The sequence below is a fragment of the Ipomoea nil genome, unplaced genomic scaffold, assembly GCF_001879475.1.
Source record: "Ipomoea nil cultivar Tokyo-kokei standard unplaced genomic scaffold, Asagao_1.1 scaffold0805, whole genome shotgun sequence".
In the NCBI taxonomy this organism is placed as follows: Eukaryota; Viridiplantae; Streptophyta; class Magnoliopsida; order Solanales; family Convolvulaceae; genus Ipomoea; species Ipomoea nil.
In genome coordinates this window covers 1,751,408-1,771,196 of record NW_017617233.1, presented here as the reverse complement: position 1 = coordinate 1,771,196, position 19,789 = coordinate 1,751,408, and the positions used below count along the sequence as shown (strand labels likewise).

The 19,789-nt window shown below is 32.2% G+C and overlaps 1 protein-coding gene across 2 annotated transcripts; it reads left to right on the top strand.

The window, feature by feature from the left end:
• The first annotated feature begins 13,060 nt into the window (after positions 1-13,060).
• Positions 13,061-14,748, top strand: LOC109177739 (GATA transcription factor 5-like). 2 transcript variants are annotated; one of them, XM_019327176.1, is made up of 4 exons: positions 13,061-13,221; positions 13,303-13,647; positions 13,717-14,414; positions 14,452-14,748. In XM_019327176.1, exons 1-3 carry the CDS (start codon positions 13,120-13,122, stop codon positions 14,383-14,385), a joined length of 1,116 nt encoding a protein of 371 aa, XP_019182721.1. In that variant the 5' UTR covers positions 13,061-13,119; the 3' UTR covers positions 14,386-14,414; positions 14,452-14,748. The 2 variants fall into 2 exon arrangements, with proteins under 2 accessions (XP_019182721.1, XP_019182720.1); XM_019327175.1 differs by having other exon boundaries at positions 13,717-14,408; positions 14,443-14,726.
• Positions 14,749-19,789: the final 5,041 nt, after the last annotated feature.

The window sequence follows — 19,789 nt, the reverse complement described above, 5'->3', positions numbered from 1 at the left end:
TGTCACATAAAAATATATTGATACTACTTACTCTTGGGTTGACCCGTCAAGATTAATCTCAAACACTAAACCATTTGTCCCCTTCAAATATTATGTTAGGTTGAGGCTATGTATCGGTACCCCCCAACATATCCATATATGGGGTATATATATAACTGAAAAATAGAATACATATAACACACTCTTTGATTTACGGGAAGCCTGTTTCTGTTATTTGAAAGTGCGCCATGGATAAAGCATGTCTTGTGACTCTAGAGTCTAGCCAGCAAAAGACCACAAGGATGTAAATTAGCCTATATTGTTCATAGCTGACGGCCTCAAACCAAGAAAATTAATAGATAATTCTTTAAAAAAAAAAAACTGAATTAAAAACATTGTGTTATAGTACACTCTAATTTGTGTGGTTATGGGCTGCTAGCTTGACCCAATTAAATTAAATGGCATGTCTTGATCCACATCAACACAACCCGATGGGCCATCAATAGAATATTCCAAACATGCTGAAATATAGTGTACAAAGAATCCATTACTTTTGTACTTATAACTCGTCTAATACTCTTATGTGTCACAACTCTGATACTCTTAGTTGAAAAAGACTATCTTGAACCACCTGAATATCTATGATTGTCCTAGACCAACTATATAAACAGCAAGAAAGAAAATTGTGTTAAAAGATCTAATGCATGATGCTTTCTTCTTTACTAACACTCTACATCTCATTCTCACATTAATGGTTGGCCAAGGACCAAACCCTAAAATTAACAAGCGAGCCTAAGTAATATGCATCAAAATTGAATGCTTCCCAATTAAATAGTGGTCGGACAATAGTAGCATCTCACACGATATATATATATATATATATATATATATATATATATATATATATATATATATATATATATATATGCCTGCTACTGCATATGGTTTTGCAGTGACAAAGAATTGTCGCATATACCAACCTCTCTTTCGTACATTGCACTCATGAAATGGGTAGATGAAAATCGTAACTCCATGCTATTTATTACGTAATAATTGTCTGTCCACTTTGTGTATCCCTCGGTAGTGTAGAAGCATTTGAGGGGTCTATCAGCTAATTGAGATACATCTATGATGAATATTTAAGTTTGAGGTTCAAACTTATTATTGTTGAAAGAATATTCAGAATAGACAAGGGAGAAAGGAGGACCATCTCTTATTCATCATCTCTATCTCTATACAACAAGTATGGAGTATATATATACAAAGATATTAAATAGATACAATAATTATATAACCGTTACATACGTTACAATAATAATGTCCATAATGATAATGAATTATAACAATTATGTTGTTTTTTCAAAGGAAAAAAATGAATTATTTATTACAATTTATAAGTTATACGTCAAGTATATACTCAATTCCTAATTTATTACAATTTGTTTTCCATCAACTATTTTCAAAGTGTTCATTTTTGTTAATATTTTATTATATTTAGATGAAACTTTAATTATTATTATTAAAATAAAAAAAAAAAAAAAAAAAAACCTTGAATGACAAGAATAAATGTAAAATTTTGATTTCTATCTACGGCTTTGGGCTCTACACTCTGTGCCCACGATCTCTATCTATTTGCTTGCACTACCGTCCCACTCTCCTCTGGATGCATGTAAGAGTCATTATCTTGTCCAAACTGTTAAGTCTTGGACTTACTGCGTGATACTACCTTAAAAGTTCGAACATTAGGCATGTTGTAATTTGTGAGATTGTCGTCCCACAAAACTTTAACCCCAACAAATAAAAATAAAAAGTTATAGCATCTATTGCAATATAGCATACCACATTAGGATTAGCATCCATTTGCATTTGGCAAAATTGAGTGTGGAATTGGGTTAGCTAGCTAGGGCATGTAGCGTGGGGGGACCAAAGTGGTAAACAGCAACAATGTCAGGTGCAGTTTAAAGGGCAGCAACGAAGCAACTAAATCAAACAAAATAAAAAACAGTACTGTTTCCTACACATAAAGACGTCTTAGGAAACCTCTTGGATCTCTGGTTTTTGGTCCTCGGATTTGTCGCCCCTACCCAACTGCCCACCCAACATTCCGTACTCCTTTGCCACTTTCCTCCTTCGATCAATTCACTCTCTCATCGTATAATAGTCTGCCCTTCCTACCTAAATTTACTCTTCCTGTCATGTCCTGCTTGCTATATGCCATCCCATTCTCATTTCTCTAAAGGGAGGACTACGGCTTGAGAGATAGAGACATTCATATGAGATCTTAGAGCAAGTTCAATAGTGAAGGATTTTAGATAGTTTTTATAGTGCCAACAAGGAAAGAGAAAATGCGATGGAGGAGAAGAAAGGAAACAAGAAAAAAAAAGGACACAGTAGTGTTTACGCGCCCAGATGGCGCGGGCAGTGCCCTTCAGGCGAAAGGTGTGCATCTCTTCCTCTCTCCGCTCTGTGCTATGGGCGCCACAAAAAACCTTCATTTGCCGTAAGAAAATATCAAAATAATAATAATAATAACATAAAGCTGATTTCAAAAAAAAAAAAAAAAAGAAGAAGAAAAAGAAAAGCTAAACAGTGTCATTAACGCGCCCGCTGGGCACAATTTGTACCACTCACACGTGTATGACGAGATAAGCCTTTTCTGCTGTGGGTCCCACTTTTCTGCAAAATTTTGAGTCTTTGCAAGAAAAAATTCAAACCCCCACTCTCTTTTAAGTTGGCTAAAATCTCCTAAAAAATTGTGATACCTTTACTAATGGGATGCCCTTAGGGTTATAGACCAACATGTAAATACAAGCTTCTCATCAACTCAACAACATTGTTCTTTATTGATTTGAAAGCAATAATACTCTCCATTTCATCTTTAATATCAAAACTAATGTATTCAGAGCATCTCCAACCTAAACTTCACACTAAAATACCAAAACACTAAAAATCTACCTTAAATGTCACATTAAAGAGAATATTCTCTACACCAAATTTTATTCATCTCCAACCCATTTACACCAAAATGTCAAAATTTTCACCAAATGTCACATCAAATGTTATTCAACACTAAAATAATATGATTTCCCTAGTTTTAAATTTTTATTAATTCAAATTTAATTAGTTTAATACAAAATATAATTTGTGATGTAAATAATAAATTTTTAATAAAAACATTTTTATGTTGTCGTTATGTTTTATTTATTTTAATTTTTAATTAAATTAAATTATATTCAATATTTGTCTTGTTTTAATCACCTTGATGAGATATTTCAAATGATATAATTTATTTATAATAATATAATATTTATATTTAAGTATTTAACCAAATATATAAATACATAAAAACAAAATAAAGGATACAAAAGAAATTAACAAATTAAAGCAGGGGCAAAACGGAAATTAAAATATATTTTTAGAAAATGGCGTGGATGAACAGCGCCGCGTCATATATGGCGCGTCACTATTCATCAACGCCAAATTATTTGGCGATATGCTGCGATGGAGCCGCACGTTGGAGCTATCAAAATTGCTGCGATGGTGATTTGGCATTAGAAATTGCCGTTTTGCCTACACGTTAGAGATGCTCTCATTGCTTATAATTCAAAAATCTTACTCTCATCAAAGTAAATAGGCAACGATAGAGTGATGATATGATACATTTTCATAAATAAATAACTATATATCAAATAAATATTATTATTGTATAAATATATTTGTCACATGAACTTTGTATTAATTCATAGTAAGATTCAACAATTCAACGAGTAGGCAACGAAAATTAAAAATGATGAGAGTTATTGGAAAAAAAAAAAAAGTTTAATTGGTAATTGGGTGAGACACACAAAATGGGTGACAATAATGCAATATGGTTATTTATTATTCTTAGATGTCAAATGTTCAAAATTTGAAGTATGAAAACTTGTCTGCAATCTGCCAATCTTTATCCCAATCATATGCGCCACGTGACTTACGTTGTATCGCTATTTATTTAAATTCAAATTTCTAAATTTATTTATTTTTAATCATCAATTGGATTATTATTTGTTTCGACATTTTAAAAATAAATTAAATTTAATTCAAAATATTTGAAATATCATTGTTCAAAAAGGTAACGTTTGATGACATAATTAAAAAGCATTTTAAAAAAGATGAAAATGATATATTTGGTTACTAAGTTATATATCTCTAATGACTCTAAGTATAGACTTTGTTGTGCTTATTTTTATAAATCATTATTGTATGGATCCTGGCCTACACAAATTTTGTGAACCATATTTTGTATAGTGTAAAATAATGTACATTCAGTACAAAAATAATGTACTTTTAGTATATTAAAAATATATATTGTATTTAGGGAATCTACATTATTTGTATACTGAGTGTATATTATATTGTAAAATGTACATTCGGTACACAAATAATATACATTCAGTACACAAATAATGTACATTTAGTATATTAAAAATATACTTTTTATTATGGTTCATACAGCACTGTGTGGACCATCGTCCACACAATAATTTGTCTACTTTTATCCCCCAATTATTTCTGAAGCAACAATTTTTGTTATTTTCATTAATGTTCTATTAGTTTTGGACAAAAAATTAATTTTAAAAAATGTAAAATGACAATGTAAACGTATAGGCTTGAATGAGTGAATTCTATTTTTGGTCCTACTGTTATACGAGTCATTCCAATTTTAGTCCATCATAATTAATTTTGTCGCATTGCGTTCACTATTATTAAAAGTGTTCCAATTTTAGTCCACGAAAAATCTAAAAATAAACTAAAATTGGAACCCTTTTAATAATATGGATGCAATGTGGCAAAAATAATCATGGTGAACTAAAATTGGAAAAGTCCCTATAACAGTAGGACCAAAAATGAAATTAACTCGGCTTGAATTCATTTTCTTATCCTTATGTGAGATAAACATTAGTAGTGTACTGTTCTAGTGAGTTTATATTGAAGAGACTTTGAACTCTTATATTTGTTTACCCTAAATTCACTAGAATATATTTTTTTTTTAAAATAGAAATCAAAATTTTACATTTACCCTTGTCATTTACTCATTGAGTTAATACCCAAAATCGTCCTCGACTATAGTGGTTTTTCTTAATTTCGTCCTAAACGACTTTGGTGACCTAATATCGTCCCAGACTTTTGTGTTTCGCTCAATTTAGTCCTCCATTTGTTATTCCGTCAAATTGGTGTTAAATTAAGGGACAATTCAGTAATGTCAATATTGATCTCTCTTTACTTTCAACTTGTGAAGTGCGAAATTCCTCTTTCTTGTACGAATTATACGCAGAATTACTCCCGTACCTGCAAATCAAATTTTATATTCGCAGTTTTAGGAGTAATTCGTAAAAAAAAATGAATTTCGCAGTTCACATGTCTATGAGTAAAGAGATGCCCATATTAAAATTACTGAATTTTCTATTTATTTAACACCAAATGGACAGAATAACAAACGAGGGACTAAATTGAGCAAAAACACAAAATTCTGGGACTAAATTGAGCGAAACACAAAAGTCTGGGACGATATTAGGTCACCAAAGTCGTTTAGGACGAAATTGAGAAAAATCACTATAGTCGAGGACGATTTTGGGTATTAACTCTTTACTCATTTAAGGTTTATGTTTTTTTAATTAAAGTTTCATATAAATATAATAAAATAGTAACAAAATAACTAAAATGAACACTTTGAAAATAGTTGATGGAAAACAAATTGTAATAAATTTCTCGACCTACTGAAGCACAAAGAGCCAATAACACCTCCACTGAGGCTCGAACTCACAACCTCCCATATAAGAGTCTAACTCGAGCATCATCTATGCACAAGGTGCTTGGCTTGAAATTGAGTATATATTTGACATACAACTTATAAATTGTATAAATAATTCATTTTTTCCTTTGAAAAAACAACATAATAAGTTTGAACCTCAAACTTAAAGATTCATTATAGATGTGTCTCAATTAGCTGATAGACCCTCCAAATGTTTATACACTAATGATTACAACAAGCTAAATCGTCAAATTCACACCTTTTGACAACTAGCAAAATAAAACTTACGAATTTATTTTAGATTAATTAATTGATTGAACTGTATTTTGGAAAAAAGAGAAAAAAAAAAACCATAATTGTTTTTTTTTATTATGAGGAATGGGATACCCTATATACACACTACTTGTCTCAAATAAGATTTGAACCTTTCACCTCCCACTTTCCCACTTAAAGGAGTAACTAGATACCAATAGACCACAAGTCACTTGGTAAAATCATAATTGTTATTGGCCGGGATGGAGGGGGAGTTGTTTAAACGTGACACCAACTACGTGACAACTTTCAATCATATCATTACAGTGCAGAAGGATTATTATGAACCCCACAATTACTTCAGATGTAATTCCCTTCTTAGGGAAGAAACCTGGCAAATTTGCAATGCTATTACTATTATCATATAAGGTCAAATGTTAAAGGGTGTCATATGCAATAGGTCCAAAAAAAGAATAAAATAATGTGAATTTTAACAAGTTTTACAATATTTTATCTATTAATATAAATAAGTTGATCGATCTCATTGCAAATTAAACAAGTGAAGTTTTTCAATTCAAATGGTGCGTATACTATGTTTATAAGTAAATTTAACATATTTTGCTTTTCATAGAGAATTGTTGTTAGGCAAAGGAGACACTAACTCTTGTACTTTTATTAAATTGTTACGTAGATGATTTTGGAAAAATTAAAGAAGAAAAAGAAAAAGGAGTTTAAACTTTAAAGAAATCTAGGAGTGGGAGATAGTGGAAATTGGAAAATAAGCAAATGGCAAAAGATTCAAAGTATATTAGCTCAACTTCCAAATTCCATTTCTTTCTTCTTCTTCCATCCAAACCAATATAACCTAGAAAGACTGGATTCAACGAATTGAAGGGCAAAAATAAAGGTCCAAAACGATGACAGAGTGAGTGAAATATGATTCTCGTATGTTTTTTGTGTATTGATAATTGGACAATATATTTATTACTTATATTTATGATGGTCAATACGCACCCTCAAGTGCGCATGGCTGCATGTTGATTAGTTTAATTTTATGGCCCATTCTGATACCAAATTGAATGATGTGTTTCATCTCAATTAAAACTTTTAATTAAAGTTGAATTGTATATTTTTTATTTGAGTTAATACCTGATTTGGTTCCTCGACTATTATAATTTCACCGCTTTGGTCCTCAACTTTAAAACTTGTTTAATTTCATCCCAATTATGCAATTGTTAACCAAAATGGTCCTAATCAAGATTATCTTGGTTTAGACAAAGGACTATTTTAGGTTTTTAAAAAAAAAAATTACATAGTTAGAAATTAAATTAAGCAAGTTTAGAAGTCAAAGATTAAAATAGTGAAATCTTAATAGTCAAAAGATTAAATTAGGTATTAACTCTCTTTTACTTGTATATTGATATTGATAATACTCAAGAAAGAGGTTTACTCTATATATAGTATATATAACACGAATAAAAGAAGAAACTGATAGGAGCATCATCATTGTAGTACCAAAAATACCCATTCTTTTTAGGCAGGAAATAGGACTTGGTTTTTTATTTTTATTTTTTGGTTTATTTTAATTATGGGGGGTGGTGAAGGTGAAAAAAAATGATTAAAGTTGGGATGAATGGAGACAAAAGTCATAAGGCCGTATCAACTTTTGCACTCTTTGCTTGAAAGGCATGCTCTTGTCCTCAATTGTGTTGTGCCTATAATAATCATCATGTGATAAGAGAGGCTGCCACTTTTTTTTTTTTTTTTTTCATTAAGTAGTTTCCAACTGTTGTCATAAAATTACTTTTAATTTTTAAACACACTTAAAATTAAAGACAACAAGGATTTCATTGTATCATGATTAAAAGTTACTAGTAAGCGGTTAAAGAGGTGTAACGTTTGATGTTTCTTGTGGCCAAATTCTGAATTTGTTAGAAGTTTATCAGTGAGAAATAAGAAAATAATAGGTTGGGAGAGTTAGTTGAGTATGTGTATGCAAAACAAAACCTAACGTGAGCAAAGATTGCGTGAATTTGAGAAATAACATGTTTCGAGTTGCAAGGCATACGAATGGTTTTTTGTCTAGTAGTTGAAGTTTTGTTCATATGCTTCCCTATCTAATCCCGAAAAAAGGGGTAAATACCAACTTTGCATATACTATATTTATTTAGGATATCAATGGCAACTCGCAACTACTACAAAATGGTGTGCACTCCACTGTTGTATAATAACCCGGAAGCTACATTGAAGAGGTAAACTGCATTAGGAAGATTATGTGTGACGAGTTTGACTAATAGTGTGTTGACATAAACTGAACTCGTGATCTTTAAAGTATAATAATTATATTTTACCTACTCGGTCACTCCTTTCGAGAATGTGTAAGATTTTTTGCTTCCTATAGTTGCTTCATAAGTGTTTCTTTAAAATGGTTTTACATTTGTTTAAGTAACTCGAATAAAGTAGTAATGAAAAACAAGCAACATAAAAATTCCTTAAATATAATAAATAAATTGTTACAAATTGCAAGTGCGCATCATAAAATTCCTCGAAGGAAAGGTGGATTTGGTAAATGGACATATCACAATATCACCAAATGTAATTTTAATTCATAATTATCGGAATCAAGTCAACAGCATAAAAATGGTAGGGAACAAATGCGATTTTGATCTTTGACTATTATGTGTGAGATTGTTTGATGTGTAATACTTTTTTTTTAGTTAAAATGTAATAATTTTTTATGAATAATATTTCTATCTCTATTTTTATCTTTATTTTTATTTTCTTTATATATAATAAAGCAGAATCTAGCCATAAAATTTTTCTTCCAAAGTATAAATTCATTTTGATATAAACAAGATTAGCAAGTATGAATGCATTAATGGTGTGGGTAGATGTATTTATACATATATTTTTGAAGTTATTATGTGTATTTATATTTTATAAATTATATTTTATTATTATAGCTATATCTCTATCTCTACACATATTAAAGCATAATGAAGTATGGAAAAAATTTTATTATGTTCAAATTTATTGGTCAAGTTTTATATTTAATAAAATTTGTGTATATATTCATTTAAACCTCAATTATAATTAATTTGACTCCACATATAAAGATGAGAAATTAGATATAAAATAAATATAGTTCTTACATAAATAATCGTTTTCAAATGAATAAGTTTTTGGTTGAGATTTTCGACAAATACGACATGTTATTTTATTTACAAGTTTTATTTAAATACGTTAGTTATATAATTAATGTAGTTATTTCAAATTCAAATTCAAATAATAATACAAGTAACAATAAATTTTAAAATCAACATAATAACACATAACCAAATGTTATAATTCTTTTACCCGTCTATTTCGCAAACGTAACACCACATTAATTAATTGAAACAATTCAAAATCTTATCATAATTTCAAAATCCTTTCTCATCGCCATACCGACACGACAAAAAAAAAAAGATTTAAATTGTTAAAATCTCCAAAAAAAAAAAAAAAGGAATAAATGTCTTTTTAGGAAGGACGTTAGGTGATTCCGTGGGAAAATAGAAAAGGCAGAGCGGGAAAGAATTGGAAGCATTGAGAGCGGCGAGCAAAGCGGCAGATAGGTCACGTAATTAGTCAAAAAGGATGGGGCCAATCTCCCAATTCAAGTAAACTTTCTATCTTTCCTATAACCCATTTTGGCGCTTTCGTTTTTTTCAAATTAAGTTAGGCCTTTTGCCCTTTACTCGCTCGGACCACATTCACATACCTATACCTATATATTTATTTATATCATTAAAAATCACAAAATGTGGCGAGAGCAGCAAACAAGTAGGCGAAACATAATTACTGTATAATAAAAGTGTATCATCTTTTTAGTATGATTTACGTTTTTTATTACACAAAAGTAGAATTTACTCTGTACACATCATTAGGTAATAGTTGTGAATTTTTCTGGTCACAGAAAATTACAAAAATAAATAGAACATAAATATTTTGACCGTATTATGTGGTTAACAAGATAGAGAAAAAAAGAAAAAAATTTCTTTCAAAATTACTCATATATTTCCTTGAGAAAATAATGACTTTTGTCATTATATTTATATGAAATAATGATTTCAGCATTTCAATGGTTGACGGGAGCATTATTGACCATCTACTTATTTATAGGTAATGATTTTGATACCTTATCAATGGAGATCGTTAAATTCTTTCAAATTTTAATTGCATAGACAAAGCATGTAAGTCATCATATATAGGAACCAAATTGTAATTTATAATTATAAACTATTACAGGCTAGTTGGTTCGTGAAGAATAATTGAATTTAAATTCAATAAAAAAATTGGAATATTGATTTGCATTGTTTAATTTGTGATAAATAAGTTGCTGAAATGGTTAATATAAAGATACAAATGTCCCTACATGAATGAACATATGTATGGGTAATATAAGAATTCATGGTATATATTTTATCTCAACCGAACAATATAAAATATGTTTTATCTAAATTTGAGAAAAAAATCTCTCATTTTTTGAACCAAACAAGTTATTAAAGTTTATGTTAATAAGTCGATGATCAAAATCATCAGAATCACCACTTCCTATAAAAATTATTACTTGTAAAAAAATAGATGGTCAATAATATTCACATCAACAATTTTTTTTTTATCTTTATTAGAAAGTTAAAGCTAACAATTTTTGCTAGACTTTTTAAATGGCATAGGACTATAGGAGGTGTGAAATTATATTTAACATTTCTTCTATGTGAAAAATTCAAAATTTTGACATTACCTCATGAAACATGTGACTTCTATGAAATATGTGTGTTGTTCTCTTTATGGTCTTATAATTTTATCCTGATTACATTGTAGTAACATAAAATCCCAAATATTAATTACAGTTTAAAAATAATAATATAAATAAATTACATTAAAGCAATCTAAATCAAATTTGCATAAATCTTCTTTTTCAAAATTACAAAAATCTAATTGCCAATAATAAATTCATACACATGACCAATTGACCATGCCATTGTATATGCATTTATATCATAATTTCAAATCCCAAGTGTACCTCTTATTGAAGAGCATAAGCCATACCTTTTTTAGGTAAGAGTCAAATATTACAAGTGCAATTTGAGTCAAATATATATTAATCTTATAGTAGTTAAGATATAAGATGATGTTATGCAAAACGAAAAATAAATAAATACAATAACATGTAATAAAATGAGTAATATTACACATATCCTCAAATTTTACTTGTTACTGCAGAAAAGAAAAATGTTTTCAGTATTCAAAAGGAAAACTATGCTAGTAAACATATTTTCTATTTTCTATCAATAAATTTTTCAGTTAGTAAACGGACCCACAATGTTTTAAATTTTTTTCTAATTTAGTGAGTCTCGCAAAAAAATTAATAACAATAAAAAGTACCGCTGATGCGCGCCTCGTGCACCAGTAACACTTAATGGGTGTGTGCACTGTATGTGCCAACAGGGTGAGTTGAGTGGAAAATATAGGGTGCAAAGTGTCATACATAATTTTCTTAAGAAAATATGGGGTGCAAAGTGTAAAATCTTTTCACAAACTTGCAACAATTTGAGTAGAAATTTCAAAAAATGGTGTACTTGACTAACCAATATTGGAATGGAAAAAAAAATGCTTAATTAGCGCCTATTGGACGGGACAAATTCCGTTTGAAATAATACTATTTAAGTAATTAATAGTCAACATAGATGATCGAAGTATAACAAATCATGCTCATATTTTGTTTGGATTGTAACAATTGTCATATTATTTACATATTTCTCTAATGTCTACATTAGTAATATGAGGCTAATTCAGTTGAGTTTTAGGTTGAAGTAAAATAAAGATTTAATTTTACTAGAGGTTCATTGTCTTTGGTAGTAATTCCAAATTTAGTATCAGTTTATCGTCTTTGCCATTTAACATCCTAGACTATTATTTTGTTGACACTTTTAGTCATTCTTATAACTTTTTCTATTTTTAGTAGAATTGATACCCAATATAGTCCCCAACTATAGTGTGATTTTACTCAATTTAGTCTTAAATGACTTTTTGTTCTCAATTTAGTCATCGACTTTGATGATTTTACACAATTTAGTCATTTGTTAAAAATTATGTTAGTTGACTGTTATAAATATGGTCATAATGGTAATTTATCATCCTTCATTCCATTTGGGATGATTCCTTCTTCTTTTCCTTATTAAGATCCACATAGAAATGCAAATGATTCTTTCTTCTTCCCCGTATTTATTTATTTAAAGTTAAAGTTGATTTGGGAATGAAGATCTTCATTTCTGCTTGGAGCTTAATAAGGGGTAAAAGAAGGAATAATCCCAAATGGAATGAAGGCTGATAAATTACCATTAGAACCCTATTTATAACAGTCAACTAACAAAATTTTTAACAAAGGACTAAATTGTGTAAAACTATCAAAGTCGAGGACTAAATTGAGCACAAAAAGTCATTTAGGACTAAATTAAGTAAAATCACTATAGTCGAGGATTATATTGGGTATTAACTCATTTTTAGTAAGTGCATTTTTATCTTTTCGTATTTTTCTTTTGTTATTTTTTCGATTTCAATCTGTTTAATTGGTTTAGAACTTTAGGTAACCTTTGATTTTTCAGTAACCATATTTTTCAACCGATTTTTAGTAAAGTTCTAAACCGGTTGAAATCGAAAAATAACAAAAGAGAATTATGAAGCGACAAAAATACCTTTACTAAAAATATGAAATAAAAGTAAATGACTAAAAATATCTTAAAGTTAATAATCTGGGATGTTAAAAGACAAAAACGATAATCTATGATTAAATTTAAAATATCATTAAAGACAAGAGAACTCTGGTGAAATTAAATCTAAAATATATATAATAATCAGAGAAAATCTAACGTAATTCTGACTTACACAAAATAAGAGAATTGGCACTGTAATTAATGCACATACCTAGAGGGTGGATTATTCAAATAAATTTGAAAAAATAAAAAATAAAAAGAAAAATTTGGCACTTGTTTTTATACGGTACAGAAAGTATTATTTGGGCACGGGAGTCTCTCTATCTATCTATCTCTCATTCAATGCTTTACCGAACTCAACACCACTCTTTTCTCAACCCTTTTACCTTCTCCTCCTCCGCCCTATCCCTAACTCCGCCGCCGTCCTCCGCCGTGTCTGTTCAGGTACGCCCTCCCATTTTGCTTCTTTCCGCAACCGATTTTTGGGTTCTGTTTGCATTTTGGTGAATTTTTTCGTGTGGGCAGGGAATGGAGTGCGCGTTGAAGAGCTCTGTTAGGCCGGAGATGGCGGCGAAGACGGCCCACCCGCTGGGGTGTTTGGAAAATGAGTTGCCGGCGGTGGGGAGCTGTCAAGGGGGCGGCGGCGACGATTTCTTCGTTGACGACCTCCTCGACTTGTCGAATGGGTTTTCCGAGGAGTACGAGGAGAAGGAGAAAACAGAGGTGCCGGAGGAGAAGGGTGGAGGAAATTCTGGGTCTTTGGTGTTTGTCTCTGTTATGCCGGAAAAGCGGCAAGAAGAAGCGGTGGGCGTTAATTTTTGTATTGAAGAAGATTTTTCTTGTTTTCCCGGCGGCGGGCTCAATGCTCCGGTGAGTTATACTTTTGGGGTTTTCAAATTTGTTGTGAAATGAAGAGATTTTTAAGAGGTGTGTTTACAGGCGGATGATTTGGATAGCCTTGAATGGCTGTCGCATTTCGTGGAAGAAGACTCCTTTTCCGGCTACTCTCTAACATACCCCGCCGGAAAGCTGCCGCCGCTTCCGGAAAACAAGAACCGGGTTCAGGCCGAAATTCCGGTCCGAGACAATCCCAGCTTTACCACCCCGGTCCAGACCAAGGCGAGAAGCAAGCGCGCGAGAACCGGCGTTCGAGTTTGGCTGAGCGGTTCGCCGTCGCTGACCGAGTCGTCCACCTCGTCGTCGTCGTCGACGACGACTATGTCGTCGTCTCCTCCACACCCATTTTTCCCGCACCCCAATCAGACAGCCGAGTCGTTGATAGGGCTACCGCCGGCGAAGAAACAGAAAAAGAAAGCGACGCACACCGGCGGCGGCGGCGGCGGTCAACAGCAGCCAAGGCGGTGCAGCCATTGCGGCGTCCAGAAGACCCCACAGTGGCGGGCCGGGCCGCTCGGAGCCAAGACGCTCTGCAACGCCTGTGGAGTCCGGTTCAAGTCCGGCCGCCTCCTCCCGGAGTACCGCCCCGCCTGCAGCCCCACCTTCTCCAGCCAGCTCCACTCCAACAACCACCGGAAAGTCCTCGAGATGCGGCGGAAGAAAGAATCGGAAGACTCGCCGGGATTCGCTCCGCCGGTCCAGAGTTTTTGAAAAAATTAAGGTTAACCCTTTAGGCTTAGTTTGTTTCAAAAAAAAAAAACCCTTTAGGCTTAGTAGTAGACTAGTAGTTGTCAGAAATAGCGTAAAACGCAAAAAGAAAGAAGAAAAAAAACCCGGAAATTTTAGGGATAGCGAGACGACAAAAAACCGGAGTCGAATTGTTGAGAGGTTAGATCGGGTCGATTAAGAACCGGTTCAGTGTACATTTTTTAGGGGTAGACCGGCAGACCGCTGGTTGGTGCGGTAGGTTTTCGAGTGTTAGTGTAACGTATGAGGACTGAGGAGAGGCTTTTAATGTACTTTCCCTTTAAACAATTTCTTTCTCTACTTTATTCCTACCTTTTCATTTTTTTATTTCATATTTTTACGATGCAGTAATTTTTTTTTTCTTAAAAAAATACACTCTGTAAATTAATTATATTTAAACAATTTTATAAAAAAATTAAACATAAATGTTATAATAATAGTTTATTTAAGAAAAATATTACAGTGTATTTAATACATTTGTACTAATTACGGATTGAATTTGAATTTAAAATTTAAAATTTAAAATAAAGAAGGAATAATTCAATTTAAATTATTATGACTTTTGAAAGGGGTAAAATGGAGTTTGCAACGGCTCAACCTTTGGCGGTTGGAAAGCCAAATCTATATGATTGTATTAGTTAGCAACAGAGAAAATCTGTCCAAAAAATAATAAGAAAAAAGTCTTTCTTTAGTTTGTTACACATCTCTAGTTTGAGATTAGCATGGTGGTTGATCACCTGGTTTTAAGCCATGGCAAGTGGCGGGGTGCGTGGTCAAACATCATTAGAGTTGGGGTGTGGGTTGAGCTCCTTGGGCGCACAACAGATGGAGGTAAGTGTTGCTTTATGTTGTGCTCAAATAACATGTATACTAGTTTTAATGTCTGTGCACCAAAAAGTTGTAGATAAAAGTCGATCCTAGCTCTTAGCAGGGCACTAACTAGTGTTAATTGAATTAGACACAAAAAAATTAAACAAAGGGAATACTTAAAAATATATTTCAATACTGTTTGTTAGTTTTATCGACCATCGGAGTAGTCAAACGGCGGGCTAACACTACCAAAATATTAAGAAATGAGGTTGCCGGAAAAGTACTTTTATTGCCCGTGTATGCGCAAAAAGCTGAACCCTTTTTCAGAGTGCTCTAGGCCTATTTATAGAAGAGAACAAGGACCTAATTTAGGTAACCCTAAACTGCCATAAATACATTTGATTTTCTACCCTGATGGCTTCCAGATTTTTCCTCCACCCGTCACATGATCTGCCCCAAATCTCTTGGGGATACGGCTAGCATCTAAACATTTTCCCTAGTTCTTACCGGAGTCGGCAAATCTTATGTTTTGACCAACCAATCCGTTTAGTCGTCCGCTCGCCCGGCTATTCTATTCGGGTACGACTCCTTTGAGACTCGATCTCCTGCTCTTGCCTAGCTCCCTGGCATACCCACTCTGCCCAGACGACTCTCCACATGTCTGTCCGCACGGCCCCATTCCTCGGCCGCTCAGCTGACTGCTTATAGGTCTCACTCGGTACCCGGATGGCTCCCTCGATCGTCCTCCCTCCCGCCTGTCTTTGTCAAGCATGATTGCCTGCTTCCATGTCTATGTCTGCCTGGCTGCCCGCGCCCGATTGACCGACTAGACAGTGCCCGCTTGACCGACTAGACAGTGCTCACCCTGGTACCATACCTTTCGCACTCAATCTACCCGTTGACTCCGCCTATCCTCCCTTACCTAGTCCGGCTAAGTGTATGCCCATCCCATCACCGTTCAAATAACATGTACACTAATTTTAATGTCATTTGTGCACCAAAGAGACGTATGATAAAAATTGACTCTTCAAACATCGCCCAAAAAAACACTAATGTTAATTATGCAAAAAGGGAAATTTGTGCATTGAAAAAACATTAGCCAATAAGAGGCATTGAGTGCATGAAGAATATAGTGGGCGACGTCTATGAAGGGTTTGGGTGATGGGTGCATGCGATATAAAGATGAAAAGAAATGTGGATGGTTGATGTGGACCACTGTTGCTGCCTGAAGGGATTGCGATTCATGAACCATTATGTGTACAGATACATAATACATTGTACACAGTATCCCCAAGCCCAAGGGAATCTCAAAAATTGTTCGCATAGACAGCTCAATTGATTCTTGAGTGTTAATATGTGGACAAAAATATAAAATTGAACTCTGACAGTAGCAAAAAAGTTTCGCTAATATAGTGGGTTCCTTGTAAATATTAGACGTTAATCTTTTTATCTGATGAATCGTTAAGCCATTATGATTTATTTATCTATATTTTGTCGGGTTGAGATATGAGACCCGGATGGCGTGGGCAAGGGAATCTGGAAAATTGTTTGTTTTTCGGTGATACCAATAAATGATGTTCTGTCAATTTATGTGCGGTCAAGAAACTGGAAGAAGATGATGCCATGCATGATGATGATGATGGTATGGTGTTTTGGACTGAGAAATATTGGATGGGCACAGTCTTCCATTTTGTACTGTTACTGTGTAGTGTGTACTGTATATATATATGCTTTCATTCTCTTAACTTTTACTAAGTTACATTTTCCATGGAAAAACTATGATATTTTCTGGTATGGTATTATTTTAAAACAAGACTAATTGACTGTTGAGTTTTCCACCATTTATTATAGTCTTTGTTTGAGTTGGGATTTGGGAAAATAGTATAAGAGGGTTAAAGTTAGACAGCGATTGACAAGTGGAATTGCAATGACCATTTAAGAAACTAATAGTAAGGGGCAACTTTTGCCGAGTTGGTTAGATTACGTTGTTGGCTTGGTAACCACAAAGTTTCTAAGTTTAACTATTCCCGGTAGCGGTCTATTGACCTTCTCAGTTTGAGTCGATCAACTATGAACAACCTAGGCTAGTTAATCTCTTGTTGGTCTTTTGCTAGCATAGTACATCGAATAGCGGCTATGAGCTACTGTGTATATCAAATTCACATTGTAAGGTTGATCATTGATACATATGTTTATTTTTAATATAATGAATGTTCATTCTATTGTATTACAAGCTAATTTTTAGTATAATATCTAAAAAATAATCTTTTGTATACTAAAACTGAACATTTATCGATGGTCTACAATGTAATTGGATGACTTGGGAAGTTGGATTTTTATTGTTGGGTTTGTTAGGTGTTTGAAACATCTCCAAACATAGTACATATTTCAATTATTGATTGTGGGTATGACATGACTATTGTTTATGCAGTTTGATTGTTATATGAGTCAAGCTTTATAGAGATTATACGAGAGCCGAATTTGGATAAATTTCACAATTGTGAGTGGGGTGCCTTATGCAAATAATATTAATAACAATCATAATAATCCCACTACTTAATGAAAAATCGTAACATAATTCTTTTTTAGAATTGTCGTATAATGTTCCTTATATTCTGAATAAAGTTTAAAGTAAAATTATGTTCAAAATTTTAGAAATCTTTCAATTATTTTTTTCTTTTTCTTTTTGGGTAAAATTATGTTATTATTTCTTTTTAATGTATAAATAAATGATATAAATGTATATGTCATTGAAACTTTTGTTTTTTTGTTTTGTTTTTTTTAAAAAAAAAAAAAGTAGTCACTTCTTAGCCGCATCTTTCCTCTCTTCCTTTAATTTTCTTTTTCATTTTATCTATCTTCCTTTTTTTTTTTTTCTTTTTAATTTTATTTGTATTTCCTTCCTTTTATTAAGACGCCTACATGCGAAATTATTGTGTGTATTCGAATCCAAAAATATACAATTTATGTACTGAATTTCACAATTTTATATACTATATGTTCATAATTTACATATTGAATGTTCACAATTTTATATACTAAATGTTCACAATTTACATACTGAATGTTCATAATTTGAATTGTGAACATTCGGTATGTAAATTGTGAACATTCAGTATATAAAATATAAATTGTGTATTTTAAAGGTGGACACATGTCAATGGCATAACTGTCCATTAATTTACCGAATAGGCCAAGTATGGACTAATATTCCACATAATAAACCTATTTTCCTATTTGGTATTATTTTTATTTCGTAAAATTATATTTCACGAAATGACTATTCTTCTAAATTTATAACGAAAATAGATCTATTTCGTTCATTTAAAATAAAAAATCTTTAAAATACACATGCAGTGACGACATAGAACCGCACAAAAAAAAAATAAAAAAAAAAATTGTATGGCATTGAGTTGATAAAAACGACATGAAATACACCACTATGCATTACGTATAGTAACCCTACTCGCATTTGCATGCCATTCTTTTTGCTCAACTTTTCTTACTTTCCTTCAACATTTTCTTTTTATCTCCGTACAGAAAAGACCTGATTTCGAGACTTTTAATTAAGTTAAGAGAGATTCATGTTATCTCATTCCTCCACTTAGAAAGCTTATTTAACCATTCTCCCAATTACATTTACATATTAAACTCAATAAAGCTGATTATTTAGTCAAACATTAGTAAGAAATTTTGGGGGTCTTTAAATTAATTGCCGGTGCCCCCATACGAAATTTTTTCTTTGACTTTTTACATTTATCTATCTATTTGTTTCCAATTAAAAAATTTCCCTTAAAATGATTAGGAGTGATCAGTGGAAGCTTGGTTGTATTAGACTCAGAATTAGTAATTGCAATTTGCAATCTTGTGACTCTGTGAGATGCACCAACATTATTAGTTTATCCAACTCCCACTTCCTTAATTAAAGGCTCAATTGGTTAATTTAAGATGTGATATTCCAACCTATCAACTGTAAATGAGATGCCGCAACTCTCTCTAAACTTAATATGAGAATGCAACTATGTAAAAATGTATGAGGAACTTAATCTATCTAACACGAACATGATTAGTCACAATGTGTGGTCCTTCATTCCCGGCCATCTCTATATGATGCACAAAAATTTTAAAGTATGTTCCCATATTTTGTACACTTTCTCACATTAAAATCTTCTCTAGGTTTTAAGGTTGTTTCTATAATTTAAGAACAGTTTTATGACATGTTTTCTAAAACTGTTTTAGGGTGTGTTTCAAGTTGTTTCAATTCCATAATATATATATTCCATTCCTTGGATCAACAAAAGTACATAGGTGTGTTTGGTTTGCACATGAGAATCAAAAACTTGGTCATAGAAATGAGTTTTGGTGAAAGTATTTTGCATATTTGGTAGTAGGGTAGAATTGGAATGATTACTAATATTGATGTTTGGTTATGTATGACCCTATAATGAGAATAAATGTTTTAAAAATATAAAAAATAAATAAAAAATCAAAGCAATTGATCCTAATATAATGACATTCAAAGCACCAATATGAACCCAAAAAAAAAATCTAAAAGCAC

What these genes read in the sequence shown, in the direction of transcription:
- LOC109177739 (XM_019327176.1), top strand. Translation starts at nt 13,120, where the DNA reads ATGCTTTACCGAACTCAACACCACTCTTTTCTCAACCCTTTTACCTTC. An exon ending in CCTCCGCCGTGTCTGTTCAG is followed by an intron (nt 13,222 to 13,302) that starts GTACGCCCTCCC and finishes TCGTGTGGGCAG; the next exon opens with GGAATGGAGTGCGCGTTGAA. An exon ending in GCGGCGGGCTCAATGCTCCG is followed by an intron (nt 13,648 to 13,716) that starts GTGAGTTATACT and finishes GTGTGTTTACAG; the next exon opens with GCGGATGATTTGGATAGCCT.